Below are 19,571 nucleotides of genomic sequence, written 5' to 3'. Positions count from 1 at the left end.
CTTTCCCTGTTACAGAAAACATCTGTTTGGTTAGTTTGTTTTTAATGGTTCGGTTAGCTCTTTCTACTAATCCCGAACTCTGGGGATGGTAGGGACAGTGGAATTTCTGTTTGATCCCCAGTGCCATCCATACAGTTTTCATCACCTTCCCTGTAAAATGGGTATCTTGGTCACTATCAATGAAGCATGGAAGTCCTCATCGGGGAATTATTTCAGTCATCAGTATTTTAGCTACATAAGATGCAGTGGCCTTGGCCACTAGGAAAGCTTCTACACACTTAGTAAAGTGATCCATGATCATCAGAACATATTCTTTCCCTCTGCACCTTGGCAGGGGCCCAATGAAATCTATTTGTAACTGCGTGAAGGGCTGTGTTGGTCTTGGCTGATGTCACATTCTCACTTTCACTGTGGGGAGCAGAATTACATTGAGCACATGTTACACACCTGCTCACATAATCATGAACATTTGCATTAAGCTTAAGATTCCACCAGGTGTCCGACATCTGGTGGATCACTCTCTGTGCTCCATCATATCCCAACATGTGATACACTTGGATCATTGTTCCCATCGGCACATTTGATAACACTAATGTGTTCCCTGGACCTCTCCAAGTATTATCACATAGTTTGCCCCCATTATCCATCCATAACCACTTCTCTGCCCTTGGTGCAGAGTGTTGGATGTCCTATAATTCAAAAAAGTTTGGGGTTTGTACGAGAGGCTGTGTTGCAGAAATCAATTGCATCCCTTTACGTTCCACTGCTGCTTGTTTAGCTAGTTCGTCTGTCCTTTGGTTTCTCTTACTATGAGGGTCTGTCCCTTTTGTATGGGCCCTCACTTTTATTACTGCTACCTCGGTAGGTTTCTGCAGGGCTGCATGAAGTTTCTCCATTATCCCCCCATTTTGTATTGGGGATCCTGTACTCGTCAGGAATCCCCGATTTACCCACAAGTTAATATAATCATGTACAACCCCAAACGCATATCTAGAATCAGTATATATGTTTACAGCATGCTGCAACGAATGCCTGTAGTTCTGCTACTTGTGCAGGTGCCCCAGGTAAACTGCCATGTGCCACCAGCTTCCCATCTTGAGTACAAACGGCCCATCCTGTGTGTCGCTTGCCATCCACATAGAAGGAAAAACCACCCACGTATAGGCAAGGGGCATCACATATTTCAGTTTCTTTTACCAATGGAAGGTCCATGGGCTCTTCCTCAAGGCAACAATGATGCGGGTGTCCCTCATCTGAGGTAGGCATGAGAGTGGCAGGGTTTAGCGATGATGCTCATTGCAGATGTACCGAAGGCATTAGCAAACTTGTTTCCCATTGAGTCCATCTTACCACATGGACTACCGAAGATTTATTTCCTGATAAAATAGCAAGGACAGCATGAGGCACGACAGTATTTATATCCTGTGAACCAATAAGTGGTGAGGCCTGACTTAGGGCCATAGAAGCTCCTTCCACTGCCTGGAGGCATGGTGGCATTGCTTGAGCATCTGGTTTAGAAGAGTAGTATGCTACTGGGCACTGTTTGTCCCCAGGTTTTTGTGTTAACACCACTGCACAATACAATAAGCCACGTCTGGAAGCTTTGCCAGCACATCAGCTAACCCTCTATGAAACAAAGTAGGTGAGTTAGGAAAACCCTGGCTTAGGCGAGTAAAAGTATAGTGCTTCCCTTTAACAGTAAATGCAAACCAAAATTGACTGTCAGGGTGCCCAGGAACAGACCAAAAGCCATTGCTAATGTCCAAGGCTGAAACACTATGTGATCATTAGGTACAGTGGAAAGAATAGTACTAGGGTCAGTGACTGGAGGGCGAGCCTGTCTGCATGCATGTTAATATTTCGATAATCAATGGTCAGCTGCCACGATCCATTTGGCTTCTTAACAGGCCAGACAGGTGAATTACATTTTGACTGTATTTCTTTTACAACTCCCCTCTTCATCAACTCTTTGACTATACTTTCTACCGCCGTCAGGGCTCTGGCTTAATTGGATAGGGACGTGCGGGAGGAGGAAGATTTCCTATAATCACCACTGGTGGGACATTCATCAAACCACAGTCGAGTTTATCGGCTGCCCACACTCCCTCTGGTCCTGGCAGCTCAGGGAGAACCTGCACAACGCACACACGCTCACCTGGAGAAGAATAGATCAGAGGCACATTACCACTAGGCTTTTGAGATGATATTTGCAATGAAGGTGACACCCAAATTTAAATGAGACCCTAATTTTTGTAACATATCAATTCCCATTATTATACCTTCGGCTTGTTTTGGCGCATAATAAAATTGCCCCATCCAAAAACCTTCTGTCTCGATTAAAAGGGGCTTTGTCAGATATGCTCTCATACTTGCTCCCCCCAACCCTGTTAAAGTAGTAAATTTAGAAGTTAAAGGTAATCCTGGAATATCAGTGATAGATACTGAAGCTCCTGTATCTATAAGGATTTTACACGACATGCCACCAACCCTAGCATTTAGATACGGACGTGCAGATGAGCCATAGTGGCGCGCTGCAATGGGGGCTGAAAGCCCCTAACTGGAGGATTTTTTTCATGGAGTTGAGGATTTGTATTAATTGGTACCAAGACATAGTCTCAAGAGGGTCTTTACCTTTGTTACTAGAGCAATTCTTGGACCAATGCCCTGTCTGGTCACATTTCATACACCGATCAGCTCTTCCACCCCCTTTCTTATAACATTCCTTTTTGTTATGGCCCAACGTTCCTCAGTTGCTACAATTACCACCTCCTACACTTTCTGCTTTAACTGCAGCAACAAAACTATCTTCCAAACTTATGTTCAATTTTCTTTTCCTTTCTGTCCTTGAGTTTGCATTCTGAAACACTGGAATGCGTTACCTAGGGAGGTGGTGGAATCTTCTTCCTTAGAAGTTTTTAAGGTCAGGCTTGACAAAGCCCTGGCTGGGATGATTTAGTTGGAGATTGGTCCTGCTTTGAGCAGGGGGTTGGACTAGATGACCTCCTAAGGTCCCTTCCAACCCTGATATTCTATGATTCTCCTGTACCCTGTTCCTGATTGTATTTGCTAATGTTTGAAGCCCATGTTAATAGTTCAGCGTAACCCGGAGGCTGAAAGCCAGTTTTCAGGGCTGCCTTATACAGGCCACATACCCCGTCAAGTACCCCCTCTGTAGATACAGCATCTTCACAAGTAGCATTCTGTTGCCCCCCATACTATTAATATAACTCAAACTTGTCTTCCACACATTTTTCAAAAGGCTCATTTCGATGCTGTTTTCAGTTAGCATATAATGAGTACAATTTAGTACCTGGCCCCAAAGCCACCATTACCGCCTGTAGGAAATTCTGCACTGAGGTTTCCATATCAGCTGAGGAGGCAAAAATAGCAGTTGCCCATGCAGAGTTATTAAAACCAGCAGCAATCCTACTCCAGGCTGTGCCAGGACATTGTGCCATGGTGAAAACATCAAAAGCATGTAAGCATCCCATTACCATCCACTCCTGTACCTTTTCCCAGAAGGGTAGGTTTGGGTTATTAAGCTGCAAAGATGGCAATTCTTTTAACATGCTCTGCAAGTCAGATGGACTCATAGGAGTGTGCTCTAGGCAACTAACAGGAGCAGTGTCCCCTTTACCTTGATTAGGATTAGGGACAGTGTGCACTCTCACCGGAGTCATGAAACTAGACTGATATCCCCATGTTCCACATGTAGGGTCCAAAGGTGCTGAGGGACAAGATCTCTTTCCCGGTGAGTCTGCTTCTTTATGATTTTTTTGCTTCTGCTTGCAGTTTTTCTACCTCTTCTTCTACCTCTCCCACCCTTTCTTTTAGCATCTTACACATTCTAACCAGCTGTTCATAATCAACAATTAAACACATACCAGCCATTTTGTCCTTCTCTTTGCTGTTTTTTAACCCCATACACCAACAGGCAACGTAATATGGATGTTTAGTCGGGTAATCATCATGTGTTGGATATCCTTGTTTCAGTGCCTTGCCATACTGAGACAGGACAGATTTTATAGCCAGCAACCTTACATCTACACTGAGGACATCGTCTTCCTCTGATAAATATTGTGGTTTATGCACAAAATCAGTGTTGCCCACCTGTAATGGGGGTGGTCATCCTTCTTTATTTCAGTCATACAGCCAAAATATCTCAACAAGAAAACTAATAAACTTACTGCTACAATAGTTATAAAAGCACTAATTATACACTCTTCATATTGTGGATCACTATATACCTTTATCTTTCCATTTTTTTCTCTTTTAACCTAAATATCCTCTAATCTCCAAATTTTTAAATACAATTCTGTTTACAGACTAATAAAAATGTATTCAAATCAAACACCCCAGACTGGAATGCCCGATCAGGAAATTGATCCGTTTTCCAATTTATTTGATTTGCACAATTAAAATTTCTAGTTAGGTGATCTGGGCCAGCTAACACACTAACTAGAGATACTTATGGCTATACCTGCCCCTACACTAACTGTTGGTCCTTATGGCCTCTTTGATTTCCCACTTCAACAACACTTAGTCAGAGGAACTTACAGCTTAACCAGCCCCCACACTAAGTACAATGTCTTAAGACTGTGAGCTAAACGTTTCAGAACTGCAACAAGCCCCTTGAATTCCCCAACACCAAGACTTACTTACTACAAAAGATATGAGAGTCACCAGTCAGGGTCAGAGACACATAACCAATAAAAAATGAACAAACTCACCTTCTAATTTGATTGTAGGTCGTGATTCTGAAGGATATTTCTCATCCTGCTCGCTGCGCCAAGAAAATGTTGGGATTTTGTGGTTCCCAAAAATAACCAAATGAGTCAGATGCCAGGAAGAATAAAGGTCTTCGATACTTTAGTCAATTCAATTCAACAAGCTTTATTCAATGTGCACAAGGGGAGAGCCCCTGGTACAAAAAACAGCCAGAGTCCCTCTGGTAAGGAGCTCCTCCCATTGCTATTTTATAACACATGGCAGTTACATAAGAAGTTACATAACACAAACCTCTAGCCAATCATAGTTAATCTTTCCATATATGGATTTTTTTCATCACATGCTTATACTTCTCCACTCTACATGTTGAGCTCACCCCCCTCCCCTTGGCCTTTTCTAGAATGTTCCTAAGGTGGTGAGCCACAGCATTCTTATTTACGCATATGTAACTTCTGAAGGGTATGCTTGTGTTCATTTTAAACAAAATGTGATTTAGGAGTTATGAAGTAACCCGTATTTTGTTTCTGTAATCTTAAAAATTAACCTCTTTGTCTTAATTGCTTGTTTTCTTAGGCCTATCAAGGATCTCAAGGGCCAGAGGGTGGTCAAGGTACTTTGGGTTTAAAGGTAGAGTTTTTAAACATATGAATTCTAACCTCTAATTAAAATAAAATCTATTTTACCCTTATGTAGGGGGAGGAGAGGATTTCTAGGGAGCAGGTCCTGGGGCCCCTGGGGAAGAACAGTAAGTTCATTCTCTTTGTGAGGGGCTGGTCGAGTTGCTCAGTGACATGCTTCTGGGACACACATGCATCAGAAGGCAGTATATATGGGAGCTGTTCCTCAGTCAGGTGGTGACCCAGGGCTGATCCAGTTTGCCTTTATTCACACCAAGTAATTCCATAGAAGTAATGGAATACATACTTGAGTTAGGGCAATAAAGATTTGGATTTTGGCCCCTAATCTCATATGTAAGGCAGAGCCAATGAGACTCACCAAGCTAGTGTCTATAAGTGAGCTATTGGGAGTCTGTATATAATAATTCTCTGTTCCATAACTAGTCCTCGACAATTTGAGTTCTCTCTCCTAACTGTGGGGCTGTGAGAGGACAAAAGTTGCTATGATTCTAGGATTCCTGTTATGGGAAGAAAGTAAGTAAGTGAGAGAGAGAGAGGAGAGATCCCTGTCCTTGGGGTTTTCTTCAAACACTGTTTGCAGGGATGTGAGGGATTTTCAGACTGCTACAGCATCCTTGCATCCATCTGACTGACAACTCTTTCTCTGTAAGGGAACTATCAGATAGAAGTTAATCTGCAGCCCATATAGCCCCTCTAAAACTCTCCCAAGTGACTAATCAATTAGCTAGGAAAGAACCCAGCCCTGCTTAGACATGCAGACCTGTTCTCAGTAGACTTCCAGCTCAGTTTTTTCATCGAGGTTTGGGAAAACTTGGAAATGTCTTGGATAAATATCCAAACCCAGTAGCTGAGTCCCAACTCTGGATCTCATGAAGGTCACTCATTTACCAGTCTGGATGTGGATTAAATAATAGATCTTAAAAACAGAAATCACACAAATAACCAGTTAATGTACTTGACTTTAGCAAAGCTTTTGATACGGTCTCCCAAAGTGTTCTTGCCAGCAAATTAAAGAAGTATGGGCTGGAAGAATGGACTATAAGGTGGATAGAAAGCTGTCTAGATTGTCAGGCTCAATGGGTAGTGAGTGATCAATGGCTCCATGTCTAGTTGGCAGCTGGTATCAAGCGGAGTGCCCCAAGGGTTGGTCCTGGGGCCGGTTTGGTTCAATATCTTCATTAATGATCTGGAGTGTGGATTGCACCCTCAGCAAGTTTGCAGATGACACTAAACTGGGAGGAGTGGTAGATACACTGGAGGGTAGGGATAGGATACAGAGGGACCTAGACAAATTGGAGGATTGGGCCAAAAGAAATCTGATGAGGTTCAACAAGGACAAGTGCAGAGTCCTACACTTAGGACAGAAGAATCCCATGCACCGCTAACAGACTAGGGACCGAGTGACTAGTCAGCAGTTCTGCAGAAAAGGACCTAAGGGGACAAGAAACTGGATATGAGTCAACAGTGTGCCCTTGTTGCGAAGAAGGCTAACAGCATTTTGGGCTGTATAAGTAGGAGCCTTGCCAGCAGATCGAGGGACGTGATCGTTCCCCTCTATTCGGCATTGGTGAGGCCTCATCTGGAGTACTGTCCAGTTTTGGGCCCCACGCTACAAGAAGGATGTGGAAAAATTGGAAAGAGTCCTGCAGAGGGCAACAAAAATGATTAGGGGGCTGGAGCTCATGACTTATGAGGAGAGGCTGAGGGAACTGGGATTGTTTAGTCTGCAGAAGAGAAGAATGAGGGGCGATTTGATAGCTGCTTTCAGTGACCTGAAAGGGGGTTCCAAAAAGGATGGATCTAGACTGTTCTCAGTGGTAGCAGATGACAGAAGAAGGAGTAATGGTCTCAAGTTGCAGTGGGGGAGGTTTAATATTGGTTGGATATTAGGAAAAACTTGTTCACAAGGAGGGTGGTGAAGCACTGGAATGGGTTACCTAGGGAGGTGGTGGAATCTCCTTCCTTAGAGGTTTTTAAGGTCCGGCTTGACAAAGCCCTGGCTGGGATGATTTAGTTGGGGATTGGCCCTGCTTTGAGCAGGGCGTTGGACTAGATGACCTCCTGAGGTCCCTTCCAACCCTGATATTCGATGATTTTAGGAGGAAATGGCAGAACAATCCTCTGATCACTCATGTAATGGAGAGCAATTGTGTGGGCTATCCAAAAGGTATCATCCCTCAAATTCGATGACGGGTGCCAGATCCTCAACTTGCGCAAGTTGTCGTAGCTCAATTAAAGTCAATGGAGCTTGACAGTTTACACCACCTGAGGATCTGTCCCAGAGTAACTATTACCAGGATTTAAAATCAGAAAGACAAACACAGAAGAATATAGCAGGGTGGGGAAGGTATTCTGCTGCTGCCCATGGTAACGGATAGCATGCCTGCAATGGTTGGGCTAGGATTGGCATCTGCAACAGAAGTGGCTTGAGGAAGACTGGAGAAAATATTCACCCCCTGCGTGGTGGTGGTGATTTCACAAGCACAGTAAGTTGGAACAGCTGGTAAAATTGCTGTAAATGTTTAAACATGACAAAAAAGCAACAATCATAAACTGGATATTTTTATCTTTGAAGTAATTTTGGTCTCTGGTCTCCCATGTCTAGTTTTCCTCCCTAAATAATTAATATTTATTATTAAAGATAATTTAACAAGACATAAATCAGTGTGACAGTAACTTTCCAGATGCACATTTTAGTACCATACTCTGTCCAGCTTAACATTTAACTTTATTATTAAACATGGGCAAACTATGTTCTGATTAACACATAAAGAGAGGATATCAGTCTTTAATAGAGGGCTAAATTAAAGAAGACTGTGCTGATTATTAGAGATCAATATTAACTGGATCATGATAGTGAAGATGCTATTATAGTAACATGCATGGATTAGTTCCTATTAGTTAAAATTACTGGACAGAATCGTAGAATATAATGAGTAGCAAACAGACTGGACTTTTGAAGAGGAAGCTAGGTACAACTACATTTTATATGCTGTGTTTGTGGGTGTGTATTATAAAATATATCTGTGCATGTGCACAGATATAGACACACACAATCTTTCCAACTCTGTTTACCCAGAGGTTTGAGAGGACACACATCACGTTAGGTTGGAGATCAAGAAGGAGCTGGCCATCGGGCTCTGAACAACTACACTCTGGGACATCCCTGTTTGAATTGCTTGCACTCTGGGAACCTAACAGACAGAAGAAAATGCTGGAGGTTTTTTGCAGACTGGTTCTCATTATGATGAGTATCACAAAAATCCCTTTATCTGAACAAAAAAACCAAATACTGGCAGAGATATCTACATTTTTACCTGGGCTTTTTAGTTCTCTTCTTTTTTTGTGTGGTAATAATGCAATCATGTGGTCAAGGTGGGTGAATTATTTTTTGCTTCAACTGTTTCCTGGACAGGGTGATACTGGTTCAAAGGGTTACAGGAATTCTGGTAGGCCCTTCGCTGGTCCCTGGAGCTACTGTAGTTTCATTGTTAGTAACCCTGGCCATGATTTCCCCCACTGACAACGATGGGAGTCTTTCATTGACTTGATGGGTAGTGCTTCAGTCCTAATTGTATGTGGATGATTGTCTATATATTACTTGATAGTTGTCATTTTCTTTTCCTGCTCTCTACAGGGTCATATAGGGCTACCAGGAACTCGTGGATTGAAGGTACCCTTTTGAAACTCTTTTACTGGAAATCTTGCTTTTTGTTTTAGAAGTAAATGCTTTAGTTTGATTCTTAAGGTTGCACAGTAAGCACAGGGCAGATTATGGTTACAGAAAAGGAGAACTTCCTTTCAATGAGGTAAATAGATGTGGGAAAAGATTACAGGCTCCTGGAAACTTGTCCAGATTCTAACTTTAAATGCATGTGGGTGTAACCAAAACTATAACTGATAATAATCACAACCTTTTTAAAAAAGAATTAAACCACAATCCTGGAGCACCTATAAGCATCCAGACTGAGCAGGTGGTGTGCTTGCTACACTCCTCATTCTGGCATCTGACTTACTATCCTCCAGGCATAGGTCTACAGCAGTATCACTGCCTTCTTCCCACCTCCTCCCTTCCTACCTCCTTTGGGCTGTCATGTGCCTCTGTGGAGAAAGGACGGGGCAGCCTTTGTGCCTCTAAGACAGGCGGGAAAGCTCCTTTCTTTCTCCCTCATTGAATAACTAGGTAAGAGCCAGGTTCTGTCTGGCTCTTAATAACTGGCAAAACTATTCTATTTCCATTTGAATGGCAAAGAGATAAAGGTTTTAATTTTCAGATGGTCTCAGTGTTGTGCCCATGGAAAATTGTATATTTGCCAGAAAATCAGGTAACTGAATGTATAATGTCATGCTCTGCATGCAAAATATGTGAGTTCTGCATGCACAAATGAGTGCAGCATGCAGGTGAAAATTTTGTGCATGCAGTGAATGACAGCTAGTTGAGAACTGAGCAAAAATGAGTTAAGAGGTAGTTACAGAACCAGAGTTGGTGGCTCAGACTTAGAATACATATACAATTTAATGAGGCTTGGCAGAATTAAACTTATTTTTTTTTATAATTTCAACAGATATCTGTTTATTTTTAAGCATTTTTTTCTATTTTCATCTTTTTAAATGTTCACAGTTGCAGGAAACTAGTGGGGGGAGACAATACTTATTTAATGATAGTAGACAATGAGATTCAAAAAGTTAAAACTTTATAACCATTAAAAAACAAATTGTCAACATCACGTCAAAATATAGCAAGTAAATAGTATATATCCTTAAATCAAACTAATAAATTCTTAAGCAATATTTTACTTACTTTGGCTATATAATAATATTTGATTATTATCAATGGGAATATTTTTTCTTCAGTTTATGTGTGTATGGGGAAGCTGACATTTACTGATAAAAATCTAATCCTTCCAAATCTAGGTAAAATGAATTTTAAATTAGGATAATCTGAGATGAAAAGTAGCAAGTAGCTTCTGAAATGTTCTTTTTTTATACATAATATAGCTTTTTTTAAAAGAATTTGTATTATTTTCTTAAATACATTTTATTGCTACTAATTGCTATTTTAATAATATAGGGTTTGATTCTGCAACCCTTGCTCATGCTTGATAGCAGCCTTTAACTACCTAAAGGGGGTTCCAAAGAGGATGGAGCCAGGGGTTCTCAGTGGTAGCAGATGACAGAACAAGGAGTAATGGTCTCAAGTTGCAGTGGGGGAGGTTTAGGTTGGATATTAGGAAAAACTATTTCACTAGGAGGGTGGTGAAGCACTGGAATGGGTTACCTAGGGAGGTGGTGGAATCTCCATCCTTAGAGATTTTTAAGGCCTGGCTTGACAAAGCCCTGGCTGGGATGATTTAGTTAGGGTTGGTCCTGCTTTGAGCAGGGGTTGGACTAGATAACCTCCTGAGATGTCTTCCAACCTTAATCTTCTGTGGTTCTTTAGCTTAACTCTACAAATGGTCCTACGCTGGCTCTGCAACACCTGAGCATTCGGCAGGCCCCTTAATAGAGTCTAAAAGCTACTAATCACCTTAGTGGTGCTGAATATCAGTCATTTGAAAAGAAGAGACCCCTGCTGAGATAGCAGTATCGTCTAGTCCAGGGGTTCTCAACCTTTTTCCTTCTGAGGCCCCACTAACATGCTATAAAAACTCCATGGCCCAGCTGTGCAGATACAACTATTTTTCTTCATATAAAAGCCAGAGTTAGGGGGTAGAAAGCAGGGCAATTGTCCAGGGCCCCACGCCACAGGGGGCACTGTGACACTCCGTTGTTCAATCTTTGGCTTCAGCCATGGGTGATGGGGCTTGGGGCCCCGGGCTGCAACCCTGCATGGTAGGGCTTTGGCTTTCTGCACTGGGCCCTAGCAAGTATAATGCTGGCCATGCTTGGTGGACCTCCTAAAACTTGCCCATGGTCCCCCAGGAGGCCCCGGACGTCTGGTTGAGAACCACAGGTCTTGTCTAGTGGATAGGGGACTGAGACTCTGGAGATATGTGTTCTGTTTCCAGTGGCCTCCTGAGGGACTATAGGCAAGTCCCTTCACTCTCTGAAGTGTAAGTTTTCCCATCTGTAAAATGGAGATAATTGTACTGATCTCCTTTGTAAAGTGCTTTGAGATCTGCTGCTGAAAAGATATAGATGTTATTATTTATTAACATGTTATGAAGACATTGCAGTGTGCCAGGAACGAGAATGATATAACTGTCATTTATTAGCATAGACTAGGTTGAAGAAGTGCAGTTAGTATTTGAAATGGAAAGTGGTGAGATTATTACACTTTTGATAATGCTCAAAAAATGAATATAAGAATTGAGTCATCTTGTAACTATTCTTAAAAGAATATAATTATAATATTTGTGTGGGGTTTCTTTCTCTGTGTAGGGAAATGTTGGTGTTCCAGGCATTAAGGGTCAAGAAGATGACAAGGTACAGTAATATATGACATATTTGTAATTGAATATTACATGTAACTGATTCATTGTTCACACTCTTGGCATTATTATAGTTTTTATAAACTTCTACACACTCATATCAGTTTTCTGTAGATCTTAGCAACACCGTAGTTTTTGACATTTACTGTTTTTATGATATGTGGAACTTTGCACTGGTAAGTAAAATTAAAGAAAAAATCTTGCTAGCAACAAATATTAGTTACTGATGTGTTGGTTTGCCGTTGACTTCAGTGAGAGTGCAGTGCTCAGCCTCACTGAAAATGTGGCATTGTATTTAGGTGCCTAATGTTAGACACTCAAAATTTGAGAATATTGGCCTAAATGTCCTATGCAGAAACAAGTGGGTACTGCAGTCAGAATTGTTCATAGTCATTCAAATTTGAAAACTAATTGTAATTCAGCCCTATTTACAGCACTTCCACATTCACTTTCCACAAGCATTCAAGCATACAAGCTTTACTAATAAAAAGAAAAGGAGTACTTGTGGCACCTTAGAGACTAACAAATTTATTAGAGCATAAGCTTTCGTGAGCTACAGCTCACTTCATCGGATGCATTTGGTGGAAAAAACAGAGCATCCGATGAAGTGAGCTGTAGCTCACGAAAGCTTATGCTCTAATAAATTTGTTAGTCTCTAAGGTGCCACAAGTACTCCTTTTCTTTTTGCGAATACAGACTAACACGGCTGCTACTCTGAAAGCTTTACTAATGCGAGTGTTCATGAAATGCAGATGTTTAGCTTGTGTCCTTGAATATTCTCCATTGGTGATTTTTTTGAATGTAATACTGGATTGTGAACTGCACAAGTTGCACTGTAATATATAAATGTGATGGCATCGTTTCAATTTCCTGAATGACCTACGTAGCTAGTCAGTACAGTACAGACTGTGAATATTATATTTCAATACACAATCAGATATAAACCCAGATTTTTAAAGGTATTTAGCTTTTGCTGTACTCAGTGTTGCAATGCCTAACTGATTTAGGAGACTAAATCTCATTTTCAAAAGGGATTTAGGTACATCAGAGCTCAAGATCGTGGCTCCTAAGTGCCTAAATCCCTTTTGAAAATGAGATTTAGACTCCTATATCAATTAGGCATTGCAAGACTGAATGCCATAATGCCTAAAAATCTGGGCCATACAGTAGAAGTAATCTCAACAGTGAGTCTCAACAGCTGCTATGCAAACTTGGGTCAAAGATGGGTGCATGCTGGGCTGAGGATTTGGCCTTCTATGAACATACATTCTATGAACAGAAGTTTAGAATTATATGTCCAATGACCACTCGTACTCATAGTTTGTAATTTGCAAACTGTGTTTTGGATCTGGATGAAAAGTGCTGCATAATTGTAAGGTATTAACATTCTTACTTCTACACAAGGATAACAAACAAAGCAATGGGAAATATTATTGTATGAATTTCAGTGCCAAAAATAGTATTTGTATTCATATTTAAAGGGAGAAAAAGGAGTTAAAGGACCAAAAGGAAGTGTAAGTAAAAACACCTTTTACCCCCTTGCTGTTCTGTCTTTATCTTAGGATACTTGTACTGCACTCAAAGTGTACAGTATTTGAACTTCTTCATAGAAAATTTGTAATAAAGCCAGCAAGAGCAAACCGTAATTGCTCAAAGACCATTCTAAGAAATCTTCACTTACAAAGTGTAACTAAAAGTCAAATATTTGTTTTAGGTTGGAGACAAAGGACCAACAGGACCAGAGGGTGTTATTGGTAAAAGAGGTCCACCAGGAGAGATTGGATCCCAAGGCCAACCTGGAGAACAGGGTGTTCCTGGAGATGAGGGTCCACCAGGAAATGTTGGATCAGTTGGACTTCCTGTAAAACTTTCAATTCTTTTGACCTAAAATATTGTAGAAGAAACTCAGTACTCAGAGTTGTAAGATGGTGTATCAAATTCTCCTCAGTTACATGCATACTGTAATAAATATGCTTGAACATGTGTAAGTAGGATCAGAATTGGACAAGAAGGCCAAATTAATTCCTTGTGTTAGTGGAATTATAGAAGGAGTGAAGTTGGCTCAGTAGTTATAAATTTTAATTTTAAAACTAAATTAGTCCAACTGAGGTCCATCAGACATTTTCTTGTAAAAATTGCTTGTTTTTCTAAAATAATTGTTTAACAAGGATCATTTGTTAATATGCTTGGAAATCATCTTTTTTAATGTCATCATAAAATTAGCTGTAAAGTGACAAAGAACAGCACAGCCAAATATTGTTACATGTATAATTACAGGAAACTCAGGAGGTGTTTCAGCGAGTTATGCTATTAATGGAACTGTTCCTGCATATTTTATTTTTCTGATTGTTCTCATGTTCTTCTCATGCAGGGGCTGCCTTTCCCAGCAGCTCGTGTGATAGAAGTGTGCAAACGAATTGTCTTAGAACAAATGTCAATGTTTGCCAATAGTGTTGGGAGGAAATGTGCCAGGACGTGCCCACTTTATGGAGATGTGCCTATGGGGCCTCCAGGACCTGTTGGTTTGCCTGGACCCTCTGGAGAAGAGGTAAGTATACAGGAGGAGAAAAACAAAGCCATTTCAGAAAATTAACCTGTTATTGAAACACTGAAAACATTGTTAAATGAAGTTAACACATGAACTGAAAAAATAGAAAACATTTTTCCATGTGGTAATATTGTGCTTGATCCTGCTCCCATAGAAATCAATGTGAACTTGCTATTGACTTCAGGAGAGGACCCATTTTTCTCCAACAAGCACAACACTACTATGGAAGAAATTCACACATTGGGAAAAAAATTGAGATTGTTGCTGTGTTATCTTAAGCTTAAAGAAATATGTAGTGGAGCTGTAGTAAAGTATCAGACAAGTACATTTAATACAATTACAAGCTGAACAATAATTTAATGACCTTTTTCACACGTAATTGAGCTGCTAAAAAGTGATATGAAACAGGGTTTTTTATTTCGTGCGATCATGATGTTTGTTAGCTCCAAAGGCAAATTCTGACTCATAACCATGGCATTCATCACCCACTAATCTATGAAATATTGACCTTTGGAGAACCATAACTTCATTGTGTACAGTGCAGTAGTATTTTCCAGTACCTACAGTACAACAAATGCGTAACTGCCTAAGTAGTTCTTATATCAGAGTTATCACATTCATTATTGTGTTGCAGCCAATACCCTTTCACATAATCTAAAATAACACAATAAGAAACTTTTAAAAGTTTAAGATTTCATGGTAATACTTCTGAGCTATTCCTTTTCATCTTCATGGTTCTTTAGGTATCTAAACACGCAAATAATTGCCTGCGGTATGAAGTATTCTAAATAAAGAGAGATTTAGTTTCATAACCTAAAGCTAAATATCAAGCTGGGGGACAGCTATATTTAGTGACCTTTTCCACAGATGTACAAATTAATCTTTTCTGAACAGAATGGACTAGTAGAATACCTCACACAAAATTTGAATATCATGCCCCCCCCCCCCAAAAAGCTTGATTCAATGTGAAAGTTTAGGTTAATATGTTGGATAAAGGTAAATATCACCTAATAGAAGTAATACACAAATAATAAACAAATTAAAACTTACATTTTACTAATGCCTTCAAATATCTTTAAATGCCGACTTCCTCCTTGCTGGTGACCCCAACTCCCAGTGTACAGTGCCAAGCTGCACGCATGCAGTGTTGCCTCAGTTTTTTACCTTCTCTACTCCAAAGTATACAACTAAAGATCTGCCTAGTGTTTCTCAAATCTTTGTGTAGCCTTGTTCCATCTTATTTATTTGGCCTAATCACTCTTTGCTCTCCCACTTCATTCAATTGCCTCTGAACTCCTTTCAGTTTACCCCATTCACCCTTCATTGTTGATATATAAAGTTACTTACAACTTTGCTCCTACATATGGAACACACTTCTTTCCCATCCCACAATTCTTATCTTCACCTGTTCAAACTGCATTGGTGGGTAAAACATACCTCCCAAACACCCAGCCTGTTTTCAGTAGCTTTTGGGTTTTCTCCACTAGCAAATGTAAGGATTTTTAACGGTTGAGTTAGGTGACATGATATTTACCATTGCTGACTGGCTGATATGGAAAAGGCAAGTTGTGTTTAGAATCCACTTGGTTGTGAGTAAACCCTACTGGGACCAGTGTTTATCCATAACTAAACAACATAATACTACCCAACAATTTGTCCTTGTGCCCTGGCCCAGTCAGCTGTGGTCAGCAGCACCAAGTCAGATAATTTAATTGTTAAAAATCAAGTTTAAACACTATTCAATCTTTGAGTGAAATTGAGGCCTTTGTGGATGCCTTAATCCTTATCCTCACATGACTTTTTATCTAGTTCAAATACTCTTGGCTCTCACCTTATTATTGTGGGCATAATGAACTAAAATAGGAATTTTCCTATGTAAAATTGGACTGCGTTTGTAAAATTTTTTTACAGATTTTTCGTTTTACTATGACTTTTTCGTAAAAGTAAGCAGACTTCTAATAACCCTTAGTTCTTTCTTCATTTATGAATTGAATTAAATGTTTTATTGTTGGAGAGTAGAAAAGTTTATTGAAGTCAAATACTTACTTTTGATTTTTAAGGTGACATTTGGACTCTTCTCCTTTCCGTGTAGCTAATCCTTTAATTTTTCATTTTAATATAGTTACAGTATTTTATCTGATGGTACTGATTCGAATTCAACAACACAAAAAAATAATATTGAGTAGTTTCATGTACTGTAATATTTTTAACATTTCTATAGGGCAAACCTGGGTTAAATGGAGCTGATGGAGAACGTGGACCTAAAGGCTTTTATGGCGATGTTGGTGACCCAGGAAAACAAGGACCAAAACGTAGAATGTTTTCAAAATGGAAAATTTTTTTTTGCAATATTTGGTTGAATAAATTACGACAGTCGCAAGTATGAAAGTGTTGCTGTTGACAAATATGGTAGTTATTTAAAGACACTTATTTTTTATAAATTTTAGGTGACCATGGAGACAAAGGAGATAGAGGTGCCAAAGGTTTTGTATTTGCTGGCTTTGAGGGCAATCAAGGCCTAAGAGGTACTCCTTTTTGCTCTTGTAATCTTTCTTGCTATAAGTATATTTCTGCATTCATGTTGTATAGTATTACTGTTTTATGGTAGGTTTTGGTAAACACTTTAATGTGATATGGATTTACGAGATGTGTCCTGTGAATTGTTGCTCATATGATCCTGTATATGTGCAATTCAAAACTGGGGCAAACCTCTGAGAAGATATATAAAAGGCCCCATGTAAAGCTCAAATAGGTTGTATTTTGCATTACATCCTGTCATGGCAGATTTAAAAAACTTCTTAATTGAAAACACTTTAGAGTAAACTATTAACATAGTCTGGTTATTTAAATAGTGAAAATTCTACATAATTGGTTTTCAAAAGCAAAAAAAGATCATGCAGCTTTTCTGACAAAATTGGATACTTTCCAAAATCCATATAAAGAACCTTCCTATAAAGGCTGTATCATATCAGGCCAAACTGCACATGGCTGCTTCCACATGACCTTCCCTGTCCACCCTGCATATGGCCAGCCACACTTTCAGTCCTTGAGCATCAAAGCTTAATGGAGGTTGGTGGAGACTCAACGTCACTGCTGGTGCCAGATCACCAGGTAGGCAAGAGAGATGGGGCAGGGGAACCACAGGTCCTTTCCATTTCTAACCTCTATTACTGTAATTGCCTTTTCATCATAACTTAGAGAGATTTCTCTTGCTCACTGCCCCTTTCTTAAGGTGAATGTGGAAGAAGTGGACTAGCATTCGATGGACTTCCAGGTCAGCCTGGCCCACGGGGACATATGGGACAGTCTGTTTTGAGAGGATACCCTGGACTTAGAGGGCCTCCTGGTATATGTAAAACAGGGTGTGATCCTTATCTTCCAAATGATGTAGATCAGCAAAGTGAGTAGTCATGTTCTTTCGTATGGCAAGCAAAGTGAGTGAGAGAAACATGATGAAATCCTTTGATGTGGAAGAAAACAAGTGTAAACAAACAAAGTACACGTTTGCTCCCTTTTCAAAATTGAAATCTTTTGAAAAATACATATGAATTACTGTTTAATTTAGAAGCCAGTTCACTTCGTGAATTTTTAGTGTAAACTAATAACATGATAATCCTACCTAAGAAGTGGTAAACCATTTCACTTCAATGGGTCCTTATGGGGTTCAGATAGATATTTGTTTTTAAAATACTGCATTTGCTTTTTAAATGTCGAGTACATTGTACAACTTATATTAATATAAAGCAATGCCATGTTTTATATTTGACATCCAAACAACTATTTCTTTTTTGAATGTACCTAGGAAATGTTTGTTATAATAAAAGTTGAAAAACATTACACAATTGTTCTAATTTTATGGACGTCAATCTCTTATGGTGCCAAACTGTATTTTCATCCTAAGTAAAGATTAAGGATCAGGGACCTGTATGAGGGTTCTTAAGCCTTTATACATTCCTCACAGTTTGGATTCATGACAGGAAGGCTGAAGAAGACAGCCTGAAATCAGTCTGCCCTACATTAAGTATTTATGACATCTGCTGATGATAAGCTAGTCCACCCATTGCATATCTTCATGACCAAGCAATTTATACACTAATTCAAGGAGTAAGAGATGCTGCTACTTGCAGCAGGGGCTAAATCCTATCTTGCAAAGAGTTAGCCAGGAATAATTCACCTTTTACCCAAACTGTAATATGCTTTGGCTTACGCAAAGTGGAAAGAGAGAGTGTCATTTACTTTTCATGCTGTTCTTGCAAAAAATATTCATCATATTATTAATATTCTATTGGAGTCCCAAGATAGGACCGATTGTTGGTTTACACGTAGTTTCACTGCATCACGAAGCTCGGCTTCAGCTTGTATTTGGATCATAAGTTCTTTGCTCCCTGCCTCAATCTTCTTGTTATGTGTTGTGACAAAGCTCTGTCCTTGTCTCTGTGGGTCCCGCGTTTCCTGGGGGATTTCGCTAGCCTCACAGGCTCACTGTGACCCTCCACGTAACCCTTCTCTCTCTAGAGACAAGGGTCACAGTCTACTGAACCATTTTCATTGTAAGCCAGCGAGGGAGGTGAGGAGAAGCTATCCTCCCTTGTACAGTCTCTGTTGTCTCCCAGTCTCAGTGATTAATTGGGGGAGGGCAAAGGGGGGAGCCCGGGCCCGCCCTCTACTCCAGGCTCCAGCCCAGGGACCCTAATAGTATCAGCAATGGTAGCTGACCTTTTAGAAACATGACATGCACAATTCCCTGGGCTACTTCCCCACAGCAGCCCCCACTTCCTCAAGCTCCACTTCACCCTTACCTCAGGGCCTCCTTCCTTGTGCCTGATATGCTGTGTACTGCTCAGTCTCTCCAACAGCGCAACTTCCTCCCACAGCTCCTGACATCCACACCCACCTGACTAACTGGAAGGCTTTTAGTTTCAGACAGTCCCTGATTGGCTTCAGGTGTCCCAATCAACCTAGCCTTCTCCCTGCCTTCTGGAAAGTTCTTAATTGGCCCCAGGTGTCTTAACTGACCTGAAGCAGCTGCCATTTAACTTATGCTGGTAACAGGGATTTGTTTAGCCTGATGCTAATATATCTATCTCCCACTACTTTTCTATAGCCATCTGGCCTAGCCCTTTCACAGTGTGTACAGCATTAAACCATAGGGCCCCTAACTGGGGATTTTTATGTAGTACCGCAGTACAAAGAACTAATAATAATATGCTGACAGTAGTATGGAGG

The 19,571-nt window shown here is 40.3% G+C and overlaps 1 protein-coding gene across 1 annotated transcript; it reads left to right on the top strand.

Annotated features, from left to right (window-relative positions):
- Nucleotides 1-7,471: 7,471 nt before the first annotated feature.
- Nucleotides 7,472-18,142, top strand: LOC122455415 (collagen alpha-1(IX) chain-like). Its single transcript, XM_043510217.1, has 10 exons — nt 7,472-7,533; nt 8,782-8,845; nt 9,004-9,039; nt 11,748-11,792; nt 13,279-13,311; nt 13,512-13,658; nt 14,169-14,345; nt 16,567-16,657; nt 16,793-16,870; nt 17,578-18,142. Exons 1-10 carry the CDS (start codon nt 7,472-7,474, stop codon nt 17,751-17,753), a joined length of 909 nt encoding a protein of 302 aa, XP_043366152.1. The 3' UTR covers nt 17,754-18,142.
- The last annotated feature ends 1,429 nt before the right edge of the window (nt 18,143-19,571 follow it).

This window comes from Dermochelys coriacea, chromosome 3 (assembly GCF_009764565.3).
Source record: "Dermochelys coriacea isolate rDerCor1 chromosome 3, rDerCor1.pri.v4, whole genome shotgun sequence".
NCBI lineage: Eukaryota > Metazoa > Chordata > Testudines > Dermochelyidae > Dermochelys > Dermochelys coriacea.
Note: the sequence above shows the minus strand (reverse complement) of the source record. Positions and strands in the feature narration are given on the sequence as shown.

Coding starts and splice junctions, on each gene's coding strand:
- LOC122455415 (XM_043510217.1), top strand. CDS start 7,472: ATGGCAGAACAATCCTCTGATCACTCATGTAATGGAGAGCAATTGTGT. Junction 8,846..9,003: donor CGCTGGTCCCTGGAGCTACT/GTAGTTTCATTG, acceptor TGCTCTCTACAG/GGTCATATAGGGCTACCAGG. Junction 11,793..13,278: donor AGGGTCAAGAAGATGACAAG/GTACAGTAATAT, acceptor TCATATTTAAAG/GGAGAAAAAGGAGTTAAAGG.